The following is a 20,136-nucleotide window of genomic DNA, read 5'->3' on the forward strand; positions in this document are numbered from 1 at the left end:
TTGAACAATAATTTATACCTGTGGAAAAAAAAAATGCTTGCGAAAATACCCATAGGAAACAACAATAAAAAAGTAAAACTTCTATTTAAACCAAATATTTAATCAAAACTTCAACTTTGCTTAAATGTTGTTGAGTTTATATATTCCTCTTACATGGGAATTAGTTGGCTTAGAATAAGCTCTTAAATTATTGTACTATTATTATCATTGTAATGATGTAGAAAAATTTATACAGAGACTATCCAATATGTCATATTTAAAACAATTTATATTTTTTAGTGCTTTGAACCAAATTCTAATTAATTAAATTTTTAATTTGTTGTATTTCTTTACAATATTGTATTATGTTCCTTCTTTTCGATTTCGTGGCAACATGTGGATCACAAGCAACCCCACCGTGTGGATAATTCAACATTAATCTATGGGGTACTCAATTTTCCTCACCACACTCATTCAACACAACACACCCATACTGAGAGTACTATAATGTTTGGTTATTGTTGATTGATTATTACATGTTCCATAGTTTTGTACCGAATTAAGAATACCCAGAAAGCAAAAATATGATTTTGAATACTCAACAAGCACACCCACTTTTCACTATTTCCTCTACCCATAATCACAACCTTTCATTCCATAACCATATCCATCTTCTTCATCTTGGTTTTCCATTTTCACAAGTACCCATTTGCAAAGGAAAGCTTATCAGGAAGAGGAACTGGACCAAATGTTTCTCCTCCTCTGCAACAACACCACTTCCTTTGCCACCAGACCCAGATAAGGTTTTCTTGTGTTCTAACTCTTTGTGTGGATTTTTGTAATGAATTTGGTTGGTGGGAAATGATCTGATACCTTAATTAATGATAAGTTATGGCATGTTTCTAGAATAGATGTTTGAGTAAGATTTGCATCATTAATTTTTAGTGTACTGGTATAAATAGTTAAAATGATACTTAGATTAATGGTTGAGATCATGCTTTGGGAGCATACTATAATAATCCTTATGGAAAATTATACTAACCTAACTTGATGTTTGGCTTAATTACACATGGTACACTCTTGTTTTAGAAATTACACCCGACTTTTAGGTCCATTTGCGAGTTGGGTTTTGGAGGGGAAAGAATGGAAAGGGAATGTTTTAGAGCCATGAAATACACTTGTGAGATGGCTCTGAAGCCTTCGATTTCCTTTCATTCCCCTCCAAAACTTAACTCGTAAATAGACTCTTCGGGGTTGTTTATGAGTTGGTTTTTTTTAGGGGAAAGTAGGGAACCTTCTCACGAGTGTATTGTGTATTTCATGATTACCGAGTTTTCTTATTCCCACCTCCTCCATAGCCCAACTTGCAAATAGACCGTTATATTGCCATTATGATTACCCTAGATTTATGTTGTCATTATACTTACCACCTTGTGATATATATAGTCATTATTACACTTAGACCCTTCAATGGAGGTCAGTGTAATTTCTGAAGCAAAAGGAGTAACATGTGTAATTAAGACAAATCTTAGGGGAAATTGGTCCCTAACTTTTTCTCCTTAAGGATAGATTTGTTAAACGTGTATGAATGTTAATTTCATAATATGTGTTTAAAATTCTATTGAAAATAATCAATAGTGAATGAAATTCTTGATAAATATCTTACTTTTAAAAAATATGGGTGCCAGAGTAATGCCCTTGGGTTTGCCGTTTGTGTTGGTAGTGTTAAAAAGTTGGAAAATTTGTGTTGGAAGTGCAGCAACAACAGCAAGTGGAGGAAGAAATTAACGGTGTTCTTGCACCGGGAACCAGTCTTGATCTGCAAACACTTTTTAGAAGATTCTGGAAGGTAGCAGCTCCTTATTGGAGTTCAAATGACAAGGCCCAAGCTAGGTTGCAGCTTGCTGGTGTTTTTGCTCTCACTTTGGCTACTACTGGAATCAGCGTTGGCTTTAATTTCCTGGGGAGAGACTTCTATAACGCACTTGCCAGTAAGTTCATGCATATAATAACTTGATATAGCTGCTTTGGGTTATCTTCCATTGTACTGTTTTTGTGTAATTGTTTACTCTAGTTTGAAATGACAAGAAGAAACTGAACCTGTTTAAGTTTTTTAAATGCAAGACAAGGACCAAGAACAATTCACAACACAACTATTTTACTACTTGGGTGCCTTTGCTGGAGGAATCCCGGTGAGCACATTGCTGCACTTTTTTAGGTATAGTTCTGCTTGACTTTGCTTTAGTTCTTTGAAAGATGAATATTGTCATATGCAGCAACTTAATAGGAAAGGATACAAAAGAGAACTAAGTCACATATGAGTTGCCTAGATGAGTGTAATAGTCAAACCATTTCATGTTTTTGGAGCGTTATGTATCGTGTGAGGAGTTATAAATAATTATTTTTCTTCCCTTTGTTTTTATGAAGTAGTTCCATTTCTTAATTGTGTCGTAGCCATTTTCCTATGTCTGTAAATGATCTTCAATGGATGAATTCCTTGATTTAATACTGAGTACATGAAGATTTATCCCCAAAAAGAGAGAATATAACAGCATGATCACTATTCAGTATGAGCTTAATAAGGTTTCATAGTTAAATGCCTTGTTATTTTTCAAGCTATAACCAGTAATATGTAGGTCCGTAAAACAATTCCACTACAGTTACATGTCTTTCTCATTTTCTTTTTCAGAAGTTATTGTATCATGAAGACTTTCGTCATTTTTGGGTTTATTGTACCGTATTTCAATCTTCTGCACATGCTTCTAACCGTGTTTATCATTGTGTTGCAGTTTTTTGTATTGAGAGATTATGCAAGAGAAACTCTTTCTTTGAGATGGAGGTCTTGGATGACCAGCTATTACATGGATCGATATCTTAAGGATCAAACTTTCTATAAAATTCAGTCACAGTCGATCATTGATAATCCAGACCAGCGAATTGTTGATGATCTAAGTTCTTTTACTGGGACTGCCCTTTCTTTCTCTCTGACATTCTTTAATGCTGCTGTAGATTTAATCTCATTCAGTAACATCTTATTTGGAATCTATCCTCCTCTATTTATTGTTCTTCTTGTATACTCCATTGGTGGGACAGCTATCAGTGTTTTCCTTGGAAGGGTAATGAGCATTTTGTTTTTAGCGATAATTGTTTAAATTGTGAGGCAGAAGCACCACCCCTCCCCCAAATAATTGGAAGGGCCTTTAAGATTATTCCATTTTCATTAACCAGAAATCGTTAAAATGACAGGGATTGGTGAGTTTAAATTTCTTGCAAGAGAAAAAAGAAGCAGACTTTCGTTATGGACTTGTACGGGTTCGGGAAAATGCTGAATCCATAGCTTTCTACAGTGGCGAAGAAAGTGAAATGCAACTTCTTCTTCAGCGCTTCAGAAGTGCATTCGAAAATCTGAGTGTGAGATGTTTCTTCTTTATGTTGACTTGTTTCCTGTTAAAACTATTATAGTTCAAGAGGTTACAAGTATCTATGTTACTCCAACTTAAATTGTTTGTTAAGTTATTCCACATATAAAAGTTCCTCTTAAAGTTGTATGTTTTGCATAACCTAAGCAGCATTTCGTGCAAAGGGTTTGCCATTTGTCTGTATTCTTTTTCTTGCTTGAAGAAAGGTGGACGCATATGAATTATCTTGACTTCAATATTGGTAGTTGACAGGATATTATGTTTGAAAGCTATGCATGAGTGTCATATCGTAGCACTGTATGGGAAGTTAGAATGTTAAATATATTACGATTTAGATATATGCTCTATGGAAGAAACCTATTTGGTAATCATAAAACTATGTTTCAAAAGCAAGGGATTCATTAGAATAACTGGGCTTAAGTTAACTCCACCCTAAAAGTTAGCTCTAGGAGAAGGTTGTCCAAGTCATTATGAATTGTTTTTTACTCAACCTTTGTGAGACTTTAATAGTAACAACATTCTATTCAAACACTCTAGTAGCATGAGATTTGGATGAGAGATGATATAATATCATTAGCATTGTCAAAGGGTTATGATGTCTGAGACTTAAATAATGCTGAACTAGTGAGATAGATGCTCTTTCAGGAATTGATAGCATCCAGATAAGTTGTTGCTGTCTTAGATACGATAACTTCGGAAAGATGGGTGACTTAGAATCTGGTTGCGCTATATTCTTGAAAGGGATTGTTGCTTATGTTGTATGTACACACAATGCCACCTTACTTTTCATATAAACAGTTAAACACACTGATTCTTCTACAGCAAAACCCTTCTGATCTTTGAGTCAATCGATTTAGAATTAAACTGGGAACACCTAGAGAGTTGGACGCATAGTAAATCCCGCTAGGCTTAATCCCGCTAGGCTTAATCCCGCTAGGCGCCATAATGCTCTATCATAAATCATGTTCTTTGACAAAATATTGATCTCTAAATCTTTCGTAATTATTTCGCCTATTGTTTTTTTTTTTTGGCCTCTTTCTTCCTCTAAGAAATAGACTAACCACCATTTGATCTACTCTCCTTGTTGGGGCTTCTAACCGTCTCCTCCATCCATGTCTAAACCACCAAAGGTGTGATTCTACCATCTTTTCTACAATAGGAGCTACTCTAACTTTCTCCCTAATACATTCATTTCTAATCTTATCTTGTCTAATGTGTCTACTTATCATATGAAAGTTCTCATCTCTACTGCATGGATTTATTCTCTTGACGATTTGCTGCTCAGTCCAATATAAATTGCAAACTGATATTATTAAGATTACTCACAATACAGAAATTAACTTTCTGTCCTAGAGACTATGTCTCCTACATAGTGTATTATGTGTTCCTAAACTCAAAAATATCAACACATGCCTAATTACCCACCCTAGTGTCCAGATAGTCATAATATATAACTTCTATATAACTGCCTATTACATAATCCTGAATCTGCATCTAATTAATAATAACTGCTAATAAATAATTGTGATTAATTCAGTACTACTATCAAACATTTATTTTATTTTTGACATGCCTAGAATACACTTCCTAAATGGGTAGCTTGGCTGCATCATAGGCGGTTCAGTGCACGAGACTCCCACCTAATGGGGTCTGGGTTCCGATCAACATCATTTATTTTTATTTATTCGGTTAATGTGACGCACTTTCATCCTCTAACTTAGAATAACATGATATGAAATAATGCTGTAACTTTTTTATATTGTACTTTACAGCAACTGTTGGTCTCTTCTCGAAATCTAGATTTCTTCACAAGTGGCTACCGTTATGTCATTCAAATTCTTCCTGCTGCTGTTGTTGCTCCTATGTACTTCTCTGGAAAAATTGAGTTTGGTGTCATCAATCAGTCAGTCTCAGCTTTTAATCATATCCTTGGCGACTTTTCCCTCATTGTGTACCAGTTTCAAGCAATAAGTGCTTTTTCTGCAGTTATTAACCGGCTAGGTACAGTATTCTTATTCCCTTATTTTTCTCGTTACATGTCAATATATGTGGATCTTATGAAATGTATAATTACTCGACAGAAAAGACAAACGTTTTAAGATAGTTTTGTTTGAATATAGACAAATTAAAGATCTCAGAAAATAACAGAAGATAGTACAATATGTTAAGTATTTCTGACAACTATAAATGTCCTTTTCTATGTATACTATCCACCATGTATTTCCCCTTTTCATACAATTTAGTGAATTTGTTCGGGCAGACAAGGCTTCCTAATAGAATAAGGATGGTACTGAATTTCTTGTCTTTGATTGATAACTCTTGCATTTATTTTATCTGTTATCTTTCTTTCTTTGCCTTCGGTCTATTTGTATGCTGCAGTTAGTATTGCAAGAAAGTAGGTACGCTTTCCTGCCTTTGTTTTATATGCCGGTTCCATATTTGGACTTATGTATGCTTCTGAAACTCTCTTTAAAAAAACCATCTACATGTTTATGCTTGACAAGCTAGACTTGTTGATTTGAATGTAATGGAACACTAGCGATAAACACTTTCTCATTACATATGCAGGTGAATTTGATGATATTTTGGACAGAAGCAGCTCCAAAACTCTATCCGATACTATAGAAGATATACATGTCTCGTACAAAGATTTTAGGAGTTCATCTGTATTGGAAACTAATGGATCCATCCCACCAGAAAAATACGAGACTTTACTAGAGATCGAAAATTTGACTCTGAAGACACCAAGTGAATCTACACTTATTAGGAACCTGTCATTGGTGATCAAGGAAAAGGATCATTTACTGGTAAGCAACCGACTGGCCCTTACCTCCCAACGCATAAAGATACGATCCTTATTGTTAAGTTCATAAGATCCGTAACAAATGCAGTTTTAAATGAAACTAATTTAACAGGTGATGGGACCAAGTGGAAGTGGTAAGACTTCTCTGTTAAGAGCTATGGCCAGTCTATGGAAAACTGGAACTGGAAAGATCACATACTATTTAAAAGATGGAGAAGATCCTGAGCAAGCAATTTTTTCAGATGTGAAAACTGCTCATGATACATCAGAGGGAAGTGGAAAATCAATACGCAGTAACTCTAGAATTTTTTTCCTTCCTCAAAGGCCATATATGGTTTTGGGTACTCTTCGTCAACAATTACTTTATCCAACATGGGGCGATGAAACAGTTGCTGTATCAGATAGTACTGATCCAAAAAGTATGTGATTTCTAATTCCTTTTTCCTACACACCTAAATATTTTGTTTGAATTCTTATTCAAACTCAATATTTTTTATTGAAAAATTATGTCTTTTGTTGTACTCTGTCTATATCTCATTTCCTCTATTGCAATTGTGGAGACAAATATACTATATTCCTGCCACCGTTGTGGGCTGGCGTAAGAGGTGCTGAAATGATTGTAGATAAGGGCAAAAAATTCTGACAATGTTTGTATTGATGTCTTTCCCCATGGGATAGAATTTATACTTTATAATCAAGTGAACAAATTCAATCAAAACGGTCAAATTTGAGCATTGACTTTTAGGTTGAACAAATTTCTTATTGAAAAATTATAATTCATATTTCTTAATTCTTAAGTGTATTGTTTTACCAAATAAACTATGAAGAGCTTAGTTGATCATATAAATCTGTCAAATATGTTCTATTATACTATCTTACTAAATAGAAAATTCCTACCTGATTTATATCAATGTTATCTTATCAATAGAAAAAACCTATACCCCATTATGTGGGAGCCTCGTGCACTGGGCCGTCTTTTTTCTATCGTATCAATAGATTCGCAGACGTTATTTGTAAGCTTTACTGATTTAGTGTAAGCTTTGGTTTGCAGATAACCTTCCTTTATTGGCAAACATGCCGAACTCGGATAACATGAAAGATAAGCCTGTCAAGCCAACAACAGATGAGCTCATAAAGGTCTTAGACGATGTCCGCCTTGGCTATTTGTTAGCTCGTTTCAGCTTAGATTCAACACATGAATGGTCTAGTGTTCTATCGCTGGGAGAGCAGCAACGCCTTGCATTTGCTCGGCTTTTGCTTTCGAAACCTCAGTTGGTTTTACTGGATGAATCGACAAGTGCACTTGATGAAGCCAATGAGGTATTCTTGAACACAAGTGCTTCTTACATATATGTGAAAGTGATATATCATATGGAAAACTTCATGTCATTGAATAAATTCACCACAATTCTCCACCGCTTGCTATATTCATCTAATAGACATTGAAGGAATAGTGGTATACTTTTACCATAGTCTATTTCATTTCTCCATCCATAAAATGGTATGGTCACATAAGCATACTGTTGTAATTGATGTTTTCTAATTTAGTTAATCAAAAGAATGTAGGATTTGAGTCAATGCCATGATTATATATATATATACATATAGGTGAGTCTCGACACAATGGTAAGATTGCTTGTCTTGTAGCGTGGGAGTTATAGGTTGAAATCATGGAAACAATCTTTTCACTTGCGAGGGTAAGTATGCATGCATCTACCCTCCCCAGACTCCACTAGATTGGTATATCGTGCACTAGGCCGCTTTTTATATATCCTTTCATGTTGTATTGAAGTTCATTATCTTGTGATGTGGCTTACAGGTTCATTTGTACCAGAGGATTGAAGCAGCAGGCATAACATACATCAGCATCGGCCATCGATCAACCTTGTGTGATTACCATGACATGATCTTACGCATATCCACAGTGGATGCTAACGATGAACAGCTAAATTGGTCTGTCGAACCTACTAAACGTGAATCCTCTCTAAAATCTGCAAATCTATGATTTTAGGTAGGGGCCTTCAAATTGATTGCATTATTGCACTTCTTTGCTGCTTACCTTCGCAGCGAACATCTAGGCCTTTGTAAAGACGATCCCACCTAGTTGGATTAAGGTTTGATTGTTGTTGTATGGATATTACTCGGTAGAGTTTTCCCAGCAACTAGATGCTATAAGATTTATATGCAGGTTGATAGAAGCACTTGTACAGGAGTGTTTCTTTAAAGTTAAGTGTCAATTTTCATTTTTCATAAACTTTTAAAGAAAAGATAACATTACCCTACTTGACATATTCTCTTTTCTATGAACAACTTGGCAGAAGCCTAAAACAAAGAAAAATAACCTCTATAGATTCTAGTTCTTACTACATTGCTGCTATCAGCTAAAATAGCTAGAGAGAGAAAAGATTGAAGGAACATAGTCAAAATAGTGAGGATCCAAGGTGCTTATGGTCTTTCGTCACAAGAATAACACTCTCAAAGAGTGGAGAACCTGGTGAAAAAAATATAATATTTAAGCAACCCACAAAAAAATGTCAATATTATGAAATGTTGTATCTAATGAAGTAAGAGAAAACATCTTTAGTTTTTTAATGTTGAGTTTCTTTTTATCGTTTTCTTTTTAGACCAAGTCAAAAATATGATGGTATTAAACAAAAGAAACCACCAACTTTGTACATACACACACCCCACATAATATATTTATACTCCTAAAGTGTCCTTTCTAAATTTATCTTAACCTCAAGCTCACAAAGCCTCTCACCACAGGGTCATTATTTATCATAAGGACAAAAAAGTGTCATGAAAAATGTGAGGACATGTAATATATTTTCTTTTCTTGCATTTTTATTATTGTTATATAAAAACTATGAAAAATGAGGACAAAAACTTGGACCAAGTGAAATGCATTAAAGAAGAAGATAAAAAAGATTTGGTGAAGGACAAAGATATGGAGGAAAGATTGAAAAACTATATTCACAAGTTTATCAATAGACTACATACCAAAAAGGAAGATCAAAATTATAATTTTTAGAATTAATGACACTGACAGTCTGACACCCCCTGAGTTTTAGTGAAATTACACAAAACGCTCCTCACTTTTTTACATCTACACAGATCTCCCCTAGTTTTATACTTTCATTACACTGATCACCCTGCATGAAAAATAAGTGTAGTTTTTTAAATAAAAAATGTGATAAATGCAATTAAGTTAAACAAAACATCGTATACTATAAAGAAAAATTCAAATAATATACAAATCAATGTATCTCTATTATTTTTTATTACATTGCATCAACAATTATAAAGAGATATTGTTTTAATTGCTCTTATACTATATCGTAAAGAACCAAAAATAATAAAGAGGTATCGACTTATATATTATTTAGACTTGTCTCCACAATATATCATATTTTGTTTAACTTAATTACCTTTATCACATTTTTTATTTAAAAGATTGCACTTATTTCCAATGCAGTGGTAGTCCGTGTAATGAAAGGATAAAAATTAGGGGGTTTGTGTAGGTGTTGAAAATTGAGGGGTGATTTGTGTAATTTCACTAAAACTCAGGGGGTATTAGTGTAATTTACTCTAATTTTAATCGTAGAGTTCGAGAGTTGAATGTGAAAGAAGTTTTGAAAATGATGAAAATGACAAAGCGGTTGGACCCGATAATATACCTATTAAGACATGGAATATTCTAGGAGAGCAAGGCATTAATGGCTCACAAAGTTGTTTAATGAGATCACGATGTCCAAGAAGATATCAAACAAGTGAAGAGAAACATCTTAATCCCTGTTTATAAGAACAATAGTGACACACATAATTGTGCTAACTATAGGGGGTTAAGCTCATAAGTTATACTATGAAGCTGTGGGAGAAGATAGTTGATCGAATGCTGAGACAAGACTATATACTTGCTACGACTTTTAATAGAAAGATTTACACATGGTTTTTATTGAATTGGCGATGACGTATAATAAGGTGTCTAGAGAGTTTTGTGAAATGCTCTAGAAAAGAAATGTGCTTGCATTGCCTATATTCGAGCAATCAAGAATATGTATGATTTGGTCAAGACTATTGTGAGAACATAAGATGAGATCTCAAGAGATTTTCCTATTGCAATAGGACTACATCAAGGGTCAACATTGAGCCCAACCCCTACTTGTTTACATTGGTTTTGGATGCGGTCATGAGCATATCCAAGAACTAGTGCCACAATGCATGATCTTTGTAAATGATATCTTAGTGTGTGACTCAAGAGAGGAATTAAATGAAAAATTAAAATTTGGAGATAAGTTTTAGAGACACGTGTATTTTGTATAAATTCAAATAAGAGTGAATATATTAAGTCTAAATTTAGCAAGAGGCGAAATGAGGTAAAGATTAGGGATCATATCATATCATAAGTCAATTGTTTTAGGTATCTTTGGTCAAACATAATACGGTGAGGAAATTGACAGAGATGTGAACCATAAGATTCAACCAGATTGGGTGAAATGGTAAAGTACTTCAAGTGTCATTAATGATAAAAAGGTATCACTCAAGATTAAGAGGAAGTTTTACAGCATGATTGTAAGACCTGCAATGCTATATGACTGAATATTGTACAATAAAATGCCAACAAGGCTGAGATGAGAGAGATGAGAGTGTTGTGTTGAATGGTTGGACATACTAGACAATATATGATTATAAATGAATGTATTAGGGGGAAGTTCGAGTAGCTTCTATCAGAAAAAATAATAAATTGCACCTTAGATGTTTTGGATGTATGTGAAGAAGACCGGTAGAAGCCTCACAAGGAAAGTAGATCAAATAAAAATTAATCCAACTCCTAGAGGAAGAGAGACCAATAAAGATCATATGATTGATGATAATGAAGGAGTTAAAGATCAATGGTCTGATAATAAACATAATTTATAATAGAGTATTATGGTTTCATTCGATACATATAATCGACTATTTAGTAAGATAAAGATTTGATTGTTATTGTTGTTATATTTGTTATTGATTTTAGTTATACAAATAAAATAATCACTACAATCTTGAAAGTATATCATGCATTATTTAATAGTAAGATAATGATAATTTTAGTAGTGGGGAGAAATAATTTATCTCGTAGTATGAGAGAATATTTTATTCTCGTTATTTATTCATTGACTCTTAAATATTACTATTAAGTATCATATGATATACTAATTGTAATTGTGTATAAAAGTTAAGATTAAAATTTATGCACTGACAGTGTAAAAAAATTTATGCTGTCAGTACATTATTTACCGTTGATTTATAATAGTTTATTTGAAAGTTAATAGTAGTTAACTTATAAATGGTAGTTTTTTTTACAATGTAAAAAACACTTATATTGTCATTGTATACATATGGTAAAAATGTATCTTTTCCATCCGGTGGAAATGTAAATTAGATATGTGGTTACATGTAAATTAGAAACACTGGATAAATATAAATAATCATTGACATTCAGGGATCAAATAGCTTGACCACCCTGTTCCGATATTTATCTTCACATAATAAACCCAAGAAAGTCATGCAGAAATTGAAGACTTAGAGAATGGAACAAGGACAATTTTTTTGGGGTGATAACATACAAAGTACGACATCTAAAGTCCAAACTTGTAAAATCTCTAATCCATAACCAAAAACTTACACAATTTCTTGTTCAAAATTTCCCTATTCCACATCAATATATTATACATAAGAATCATAAGATTTCTTACGTTATCTATGCTTAAATAAAATATTCATAGCTTCTTTCATGTCTCACACTCGTGTCCACAAAGAAAAGATTACTTGTCATTGAAGAGAGGGTGGTCATTTATATTTATGGAGTGATAATAAAATATATAATAACTTCACAATTTTGCAAATAAAATGTGATAACAGGTCAGGTATACCATATATATGAAACTCTCAATGAGAATCTGAAAAGGATAAATATACTATACCTTATTCTCGCAAGTAAAAAATGTTATTTTTAAGATATGTACTCATGACCTCCAATTTAAAAGACAAACAACTTTGTTGTTACGCCAAAGTTCAACCTCTTACACATTCTAATATAGGGTTTTTTTAAAATCCTATGGTTGTTGAGAACTGATACTTACATGTATGTTCATCATTTTAGTTCTATAGTTTTTCTGGCATTAGAAACATCATTTTTCTTTCCATTTTTCCATGATCACTGGTCTCTTATTTTATCTAGTAATTCATACTCAAAACAATAAAGATCAAAGCTTGAACATCAAACAAAATTCAACTTCAAAGTTCAGAACATAATTCAGTTTACATTAGTAGCCACTCAGAAGACACTTGATTGGAACTACTTTTACACCTTCAGGCTTGTATACTTAGAAGAAAAATCCTAAAATAGCAGGAAAAAAAGCCACCAAAGCCCAAATATTAGGCATGACCAAGTGAGAATAGGTTTTAGCCATTTTTTGACCAAAAACTAAGACTGAAATCAAAGAAGGCTGTAACAACCAGCAACACCATAACACAAATGTGTACTAGAAAACATAAAAGCTGTTAGACCCAAAATTTCTTTCATGCAGGAGATAAAGTCCCCATCAAGATGACCAATCCACTCCCTAACTGTACAGAATAACCTATGTCAACCAGAATGTTGTTCAGAGAAAATTATACCGCGATTATCGGTGAGCAGCAAACACAGGTGACTAAAGGTGCACGCCGTTGCTGTTGCCATTGCCATTCGTGTATATACCGTTTAAGGAACCATTGGTTGTTTTGAAGCCATTTCCATTTTGGTGTGATTTCAGTTTTGGTGACTGTCCGTTGTGTATTCCATTAGTTAACTTGGAGTGGCCACGGCTTGGTGACGTAGCTGTCCTATCCAGTTCACATGCTGCTGCAATTAATCCTGTATTGACAGTAAAGGATTCGTCAGTTTATAGAATGTGAATGGTGCTCTCAGCGAAGTAGTATATAAAGAAAATAACAGTAACTACATTTTCTTGTTTGATTACTTTTCTTTTTCACATGTTTTGTAGACCACATTTGCATGATATCAATATGGTTTATATTTTGCATTGTATCACACAATATGCCAGAACTATCGACTTCAAATCAGAATAATCATAGAAAGAATCTTATTGTTGCAAGTTATTGGATCATCATTCTGGTCTAGAGTGCATACATACGCATACGCACATAGGAACCATGTTTATAAATTTGTCGGGCAAAAAATATATGTAAAAGTTCATTTCATGGAAAAGGTTAAATCAACAAAAAGTTAATAACCATAAGATTTCCTGACTAATGAAAACATCAATACATGAATTTGAATGGAAAAAATGTGTGATAACTTTCGACGGACATTACCTGAGAAGAGGGGAGAAGGTTTCCCCGGTCTGGACTTGAACTCAGGGTGAAATTGCGCGCCAATAAAAAAAGGATGGCTAGGCAGTTCAATTATCTGTACTCATGCACATAATTAACAAATTATAATTACTAATTTTGCATAGCCTTAAGATCCAAATCATTATAGTTTCACGTAAATACACACCTCCATACGACTCCCAGTTTCATCTTTGCCAACAAATGATAGACCAGCACTCTCTAGTTGTGATATCATGTCAGGGTTAACCTGAACAGCATAACAACTATAGTTAGTACTATGGTGGCATCATCGCATAAATAAAAGAAATCTGCATACATTCACAAATTACCTCATATCGATGCCGATGTCGCTCATCAACAAAGCCTACATTACCATACCTATGAAAATTTACAAATTTTAGTATCATAGATACGGATAGACATGTATCGATTTCAAATCAGTTTAAATAAATCCAAAGTACATAAGCACATATATGAAGCTTGAGTTTGATTCTTAATTCTTACAATTTCGCAGATTTGCAGTCAGCAACTTGGAAGTAAGTTCTCCTTGAACCCAGACGCATGGTTCCTCCCATATGAGTCTTTGAACCCTGCCGATAGAATACAAACCAGTTTTAACTAGATTCCAAAAGGAAACAATAAGAGTAACAAACAATATACCTCTGGCATGAATATGACACAAGGGTTCTTGGCCTCGGGATCAAATTCGGTGCTGGTAGTATCATCCATACCGAGGACAGATCGTGCAAACTCAATGACAGCAATTTGCATTCCCAAGCAAATGCCAAGATATGGAACATTATTCTCTCGAGCATACTTTGCAGCAAGAATTTTCCCTGCCACTCCTCTATCACCAAAACCTCCGGGAACTAGAACCCCATGAGCACCCTGCAACAAATAATCTCACACTTAAATGAAATTAAACAAATATAAATTACCATTATAATAGGAAAATAAAAGAAAGACATTGAATCCAGAGTTGAAAAAATAAAAATACCTTCAGAAGTCCCCAAGCGGCTTTATATGCATTAGGATCCTGCAATAACAATCAGAAATTGGCATAGACTATAAGGTAACATTTAATAGTTAACTAAAATATAAAGTACAGTGGAAAGCTCGATAAGCACCTGTTTAGAAGTAGCATCTTCAAGATCTTCAGCAGCAACCCAGTCCACAATAAGTTTACGATTACGTGCAACAGCGGCATGTAAAAGTGCCTGCGTGAAAAGCCAAGTAGATTAGCTTATGGTATTATGGAGTTCAGTTTAATAATATTTTAGACTGGAAAGTTCAATATGGCTCATAATAAATTGAATGTAATATCTATAAACTGTAGGTGTAACGATTTATTTATACACAGTTGGTACATTATCCACCATTCATTTGTATTACTTTTTTTTAAGAGTTAATGATGCTTAAAAATGAATGGTGGATGATGGACTGACTGCATATGAAACTCTTACACTGTCGATGCATACATTTTTTTCTCTAATAAATTCATATACTACAATATTCTAGTTGAAGAGAATGCACAAATATATGGACTGGAAATTATGTATTCCTATTTATTAAATTGTCAAGCAAGCTACCTTCAGAACAGAAAGATATGCATCAGAAAGGCCCGTGTATTTTCCTACCATCGCAATTCTAACCTGTAAAACATGAAACAATTGTGAGACCAACACTTGACAATATTCAGAAAAATGAATAATTATTGGAAATTTTTAGATAGATTTGAGATGTTTGAGACCCACATTTTCATGAAAGTCGACATAAACTTTAGTCCTGGTGGTCCATTCCTTCAAATTAGGCTCTATAGTAATACTGCAAAATAGGACCATTAGTCAAATAACAAAAAAAACACTAAACTAACTGATATTGTCAAGTGTCAGACAAAAAAATACACCAAAAATTATTTTCCGGAACAAGAAAGGGAGGTTATACACCAAAAATTAGAACAAGTTTGTCAGACAAACCTTAACAGGTTTAGAGCGTTCAGGATAGCTTCATGCGCTTTCTGGTCCTATTTGTTTCAGGAAATGAATTTATAAGAAAAGTTTAGGTTCCGAAATGAGTTATAAACCACTAAATGGAAAAACATGCAAATCAGCCTCTAGGAAAAACATTACAAGTTATCTAACCAAGTAATAAATAAATTGAGCCACATAAATAGTGTCGCTTAAGTCTAGATAACAACCCCTGGAAGAAATTTCAAAAATACTACAGAATTACTTACTTTTAATAGCAAAGGAATGTGCCAAATATTCGGAACGTCATGAAGAGTAACTATGTTTGACAACTGCAGATACATAAGTTCCACCTTAGAATACATTGACTTTAATGATAAGCAAAATAAAAATTCTCAACATTTCTGTCATATTACCGGCACATGACAAAATTGAGCAAGTTTTGCCTTAACATTGTCATCGAGTTCCTGGCGAAAGGACAAGTCAAATATAGATTCTTTGATCAGCGATGCATAGGACCACGAGGATAATACGGAAAATAGAAAAAGGACAAGAAATGCACCTTTGTGCTTCGACAAGCAAGAAGATTCGGGGTCAAACCTAATCCTCTAAGTTGTCGAACACTGTGCTGAGTTGGCTTTGTTTTCTGCAGAGTAAATTTCAATAAGTATGTAAAACACAAATACAATACTAAGTTGACTATACAACTTGAAAAGATACAAGAATATTCCATTTGGTTAATTAAAGGTAAAAAACAATCAACAGAACCATAAAATTCCAAATTTCTACTTGACCAAATTTTATGTATCATTTATTTTTAATATGAATATATAAATATTCCACCAACGGCATATAGTTTGAGGTATACCTGTTCACCAACAACATTGAGTACAGGAACCAGGCTGACATGAATCAAACAGAAGTTGCCATGGCCTGTATCAGAATAAATTAATAAGACCGATTCACTGAGACATGAAATTGGCATGTATGAATTAGTAAACCATGAGGATCGAAACATTACCTACACGGTATGAAAATTGGCCAAGTGCTTCAATAAAAGGCATAGACTCAATATCCCCTGCATTAAAGCAAAGTCATTTTAAATTAAGCTTATGTACAAGCTTCTTCTTTCAATCTCTGGATCACGCATAGGCACATTCGATATAGAAGTTATAGAATTTTCTTAGTACCGAAAGTACTGATATTTGATACTATTTCTTCTCACTATTTGCCAAACAGAATGGACAAATACAAATTATAACAGTACTGAAAATCAAATTATTTTAGTATTAACTATAAAGTTGTTCGAGAAATCTTAATTTTTTACCGATAGTTCCACCCAATTCAATGACACAAACATCAGCTGGCCCTTCTTTGCCATCAACCGGTATCCTTGCAACACGCTCGATCCAGTCTTGGATGGCATCTGTTATGTGTGGAACAACCTACGAATAAAGAAAAAACAATATGAAAACTAAGGCACTAGCAACTATTGCAGATAGCTTCAAAGAGGAAAATTAGAATGATTAAAAAGAACCTGGACAGTCTTTCCAAGATAATCTCCTCTTCTCTCCTTCTCAATAACAGACTATAAACATTCAAAATTAAAAAAATAATAAGAACCCATAGGAACAGCTAGTCAAAAACAGAATACTTCAAAGGCCGTTTATTCACCTGATATATCTTTCCGGTAGTGATATTATTATCACAGGTTAATTTGATGTCCAAGAAACGTTCATAGTTCCCAAGGTCAAGGTCAACCTTCAGCACACACAACAAAAATTTAAAAGGCTTAGCTTTATTTTCGAGCAAAACAACATAAGTAAATATTTACACCATGGCTAATGGCATGTCACAAAAACAAGTAATCGGCATCTCAGTGGCAGAAAAATTAATCTATTTACCTCTCCGCCGTCATCTAAGACAAACACCTCCCCATGCTCAAAAGGAGACATAGTCCCTGCATCAGTGTTCAGATAGGGATCTGCAGAAAAATAGATAAGTTAAAAAAACTATTTTTACATAACATAATAGTAAGAAAGAAATATAGGATTTAATTGCGTATAGCATGGAAGATAAATACTGAGGATAAAACTGGAATTGCTCTTTTCTTGTCAATATAAAAGAATAAATCACAGCAGAAAAGGAAATACTAATGCATGAGGATCAATAATACTCCAAAATCAGGGAAGAAATACAACAGCTCAAAAATAACAAACCAATCTCTTTGTAAATCATTGAAGAACAAAAATTCTTTTGGTTCAACTAGAAAGAGTTCCATACAAATGAAACCTCACATAATTAAGAGAAACAAACAAGTTGGTATCAACTTAGCCAATTAATTAAATGGCAATTTTATTAAGAAATTCAATTCATTAACATTAGGTATATATAAAAATGCATTTTCTTATAGTATTAATTTTAGGTAAATAAAGTATTTTCTCACACGAGAAAATAAGTTAGCTCCTCCAGCCACTAAACTCATTAATGTGTCATGCTCAATTATTTTCTATAAAACATTTCTAAAAACTAAAACAAAAAAAAACAAAAGACATGTCATAATTTTAGTTGTCGGAGGAAAAGTTAACTCTAAGGAGATACTTGTTCTCTAATTTTAGAGGGTTGTGGACAAAATTAAAACAAAAAAGTGAGGTTTCAATTCAAAGAACAAGAAGAAGATGAAGAAGGAAAATACCAATCTTGATAGAAGTAACTCTAAGACCACATGTCTTGAGTAGAACCCCAATACTGCTAGCAGTGACACCTTTCCCAAGTCCACTAACAACACCACCTGTTACCAACACATACTTCATTTCTCCACCCTTAAATGTTTGTCCCAGCCTAAATGCACAAAACCAGAACAACAATATATCAGCACTATGAATAAACAACAAAATACAACCCAAGACTGAAAAAACAAACACATATTATACAGTTGAAGAGGACGAACCAGTGAAGTTGTTGTTGTGCTACTAAGACCCAATAACACCCTTTGATAAAACTAACAAATGATGACAACAAAAGTACAAAACAAACAATGTAAAGTGACGTTTTTTTGTTTTTTTTAATTTGGCATGAAACTAAAAAAGGAGGGTGATTTGGATAAGATAAGAGAGACATATTACATATCTAGTTAGTTAGATATAACTATATGGCAGTGACAGACATTAACATATATATTTCATAACAAAAAGGAAGAAAAATATGGGGAATTAACCTTGTTCAGAATGACATGGTTCACAAGGTTCTTCCTTTACTAATTTTCTGGGTTTATGTGTTGGAATTGGACCAAAAAGTTTTTTCTCTTTATAGCAATACAATACCAACAACAACAACAAAGTCAAAAAATAAGAATACCCATTTGGTTTAATTGCCTCTAGAATGGTTCAAAACTCACTTGCACACAAATGAGTGATATGAAGATGATTATGTGAATATTGATAATATTGGGTCCTATGATTATGAAGCATGAAAAGAAAGAAAGACACAAACACTCACTGTTATGTTCTTTCTCTTTCTCTCTCCTATGTTGTTGCTGCTGTTGTTACAGGCGGCGGGTGAGAATGGAGGTTAGCTTCACCTTTCAACTTTATAAATAAGCAAAATCTATAATCCAAGAAAAGATTAATTCAAAATTAAAATTAAAATTAAAATTTCTTCCACCTTTTACGCTTGCTAGGTAAAATAAGATATATAAGAAATAGGGTAATCTTTATATATTAACTGTGTATAAGGATTTAATATATCAGATTATCATATTTTATTAGTATAAGCTGTATTTAAAATATATCAGATTATCATATTTTACGCTTGTACATCTTTTTTATTATATAAAAATATCTCCATTTACTTTTATTAAATGTTAAATTACAATTTTTATATAATCTAAGAATTAAATAAGTAATTAATTCTTTTTTGGTATATGACTTCCCTTCCTAACGAGTGTCAATTTTAAGAAGAAAACTTTGATCTTATTATCTATTTAGGGATTAAATGAGTTCTTATAATACATGACCATTGTGTTGTTAGTTTATTAATTATTAAAATTGCAATTAAATATATTTAACTCAATTTCAAATTTTAAACGGACAGAAAGCTTTTTACCCTCAGTTGTTTAAGCATTTGAATTTGAACATATATTTTTAGCCTCTATTGGGTGATAATTATGTAAAGGTCTATTCTAACCTTTAATTATGGCTACGAATATGTTTGTGTGAAAACCAAACAAGTCAATTCAACAAAAACCGCAATTTTTGGGTTGGTCGAATTTATTGGATTAGTTTTATCATTTTTATTGGAAACAAATCATCGCCTTTGATTTGGTTAGCCTATTTTAGAACAATATTAATAATTTTGTATTATCTATTTCTTATATAAATATTGTGTATTTTTATGCATTAAACATGAGCCAACAAACTTTGTATAGTTTAGTTCTATTTTGCATGCAACACTGCCCCTAACCTTATCAATATAGATTTTGGTTCTTTTTCACTATCTCTTAAATCTAAAAGGCATAAATAAGTAGATCAACCTGTATAATTAATATAGCTAACAACATAAAAAATCTTATAATTAAAATAGCTAATAACATAAA

At 33.1% G+C, this 20,136-nt stretch overlaps 2 protein-coding genes across 4 annotated transcripts; one reads left to right on the top strand and one right to left on the bottom strand.

Moving 5' to 3' along the window:
* LOC109347965 (ABC transporter D family member 2, chloroplastic-like) lies at positions 413–8,511 on the top strand. 3 transcript variants are annotated; one of them, XM_019588114.1, is made up of 10 exons: positions 413–782; positions 1,739–1,970; positions 2,104–2,171; positions 2,769–3,095; positions 3,226–3,390; positions 5,171–5,399; positions 5,967–6,205; positions 6,314–6,620; positions 7,253–7,521; positions 8,021–8,511. In XM_019588114.1, exons 1-10 carry the CDS (start codon positions 564–566, stop codon positions 8,204–8,206), a joined length of 2,241 nt encoding a protein of 746 aa, XP_019443659.1. In that variant the 5' UTR covers positions 413–563; the 3' UTR covers positions 8,207–8,511. The 3 variants fall into 3 exon arrangements, with proteins under 3 accessions (XP_019443659.1, XP_019443660.1, XP_019443662.1); XM_019588115.1 differs by lacking the exon at positions 413–782 and having other exon boundaries at positions 1,274–1,970; positions 2,109–2,171; XM_019588117.1 differs by lacking the exon at positions 413–782 and having other exon boundaries at positions 1,856–1,970; positions 2,089–2,171.
* On the bottom strand, positions 12,441–19,137 carry LOC109347966 (CTP synthase-like). Its single transcript, XM_019588118.1, has 22 exons — positions 19,041–19,137; positions 18,238–18,383; positions 17,447–17,526; positions 17,217–17,303; positions 17,080–17,130; positions 16,870–16,987; positions 16,564–16,620; positions 16,411–16,475; positions 16,105–16,188; positions 15,959–16,009; positions 15,812–15,874; positions 15,552–15,598; positions 15,330–15,399; positions 15,165–15,227; positions 14,703–14,792; positions 14,573–14,611; positions 14,236–14,463; positions 14,080–14,165; positions 13,905–13,953; positions 13,742–13,822; positions 13,558–13,651; positions 12,441–13,096 (listed from the first exon to the last, which is right to left on the bottom strand). The coding sequence occupies exons 2-22, from the start codon at positions 18,353–18,355 to the stop codon at positions 12,894–12,896; spliced, it is 1,824 nt and encodes a 607-aa protein (XP_019443663.1). The 5' UTR covers positions 18,356–18,383; positions 19,041–19,137; the 3' UTR covers positions 12,441–12,893.

Source organism: Lupinus angustifolius, chromosome LG05, assembly GCF_001865875.1.
Source record: "Lupinus angustifolius cultivar Tanjil chromosome LG05, LupAngTanjil_v1.0, whole genome shotgun sequence".
Taxonomy (NCBI): Eukaryota; Viridiplantae; Streptophyta; class Magnoliopsida; order Fabales; family Fabaceae; genus Lupinus; species Lupinus angustifolius.

Coding starts and splice junctions, on each gene's coding strand:
- LOC109347966 (XM_019588118.1), bottom strand. CDS start 18,355: ATGAAGTATGTGTTGGTAACAGGTGGTGTTGTTAGTGGACTTGGGAAA. Junction 17,304..17,446: donor TCTTAGATGACGGCGGAGAG/GTAAATAGATTA, acceptor TGTGTGCTGAAG/GTTGACCTTGACCTTGGGAA. Junction 15,400..15,551: donor AACGCTCTAAACCTGTTAAG/GTTTGTCTGACA, acceptor CCTATTTTGCAG/TATTACTATAGAGCCTAATT.
- LOC109347965 (XM_019588114.1), top strand. CDS start 564: ATGATTTTGAATACTCAACAAGCACACCCACTTTTCACTATTTCCTCT. Junction 1,971..2,103: donor CTTCTATAACGCACTTGCCA/GTAAGTTCATGC, acceptor TTTAAATGCAAG/ACAAGGACCAAGAACAATTC. Junction 5,400..5,966: donor TGCAGTTATTAACCGGCTAG/GTACAGTATTCT, acceptor TTACATATGCAG/GTGAATTTGATGATATTTTG.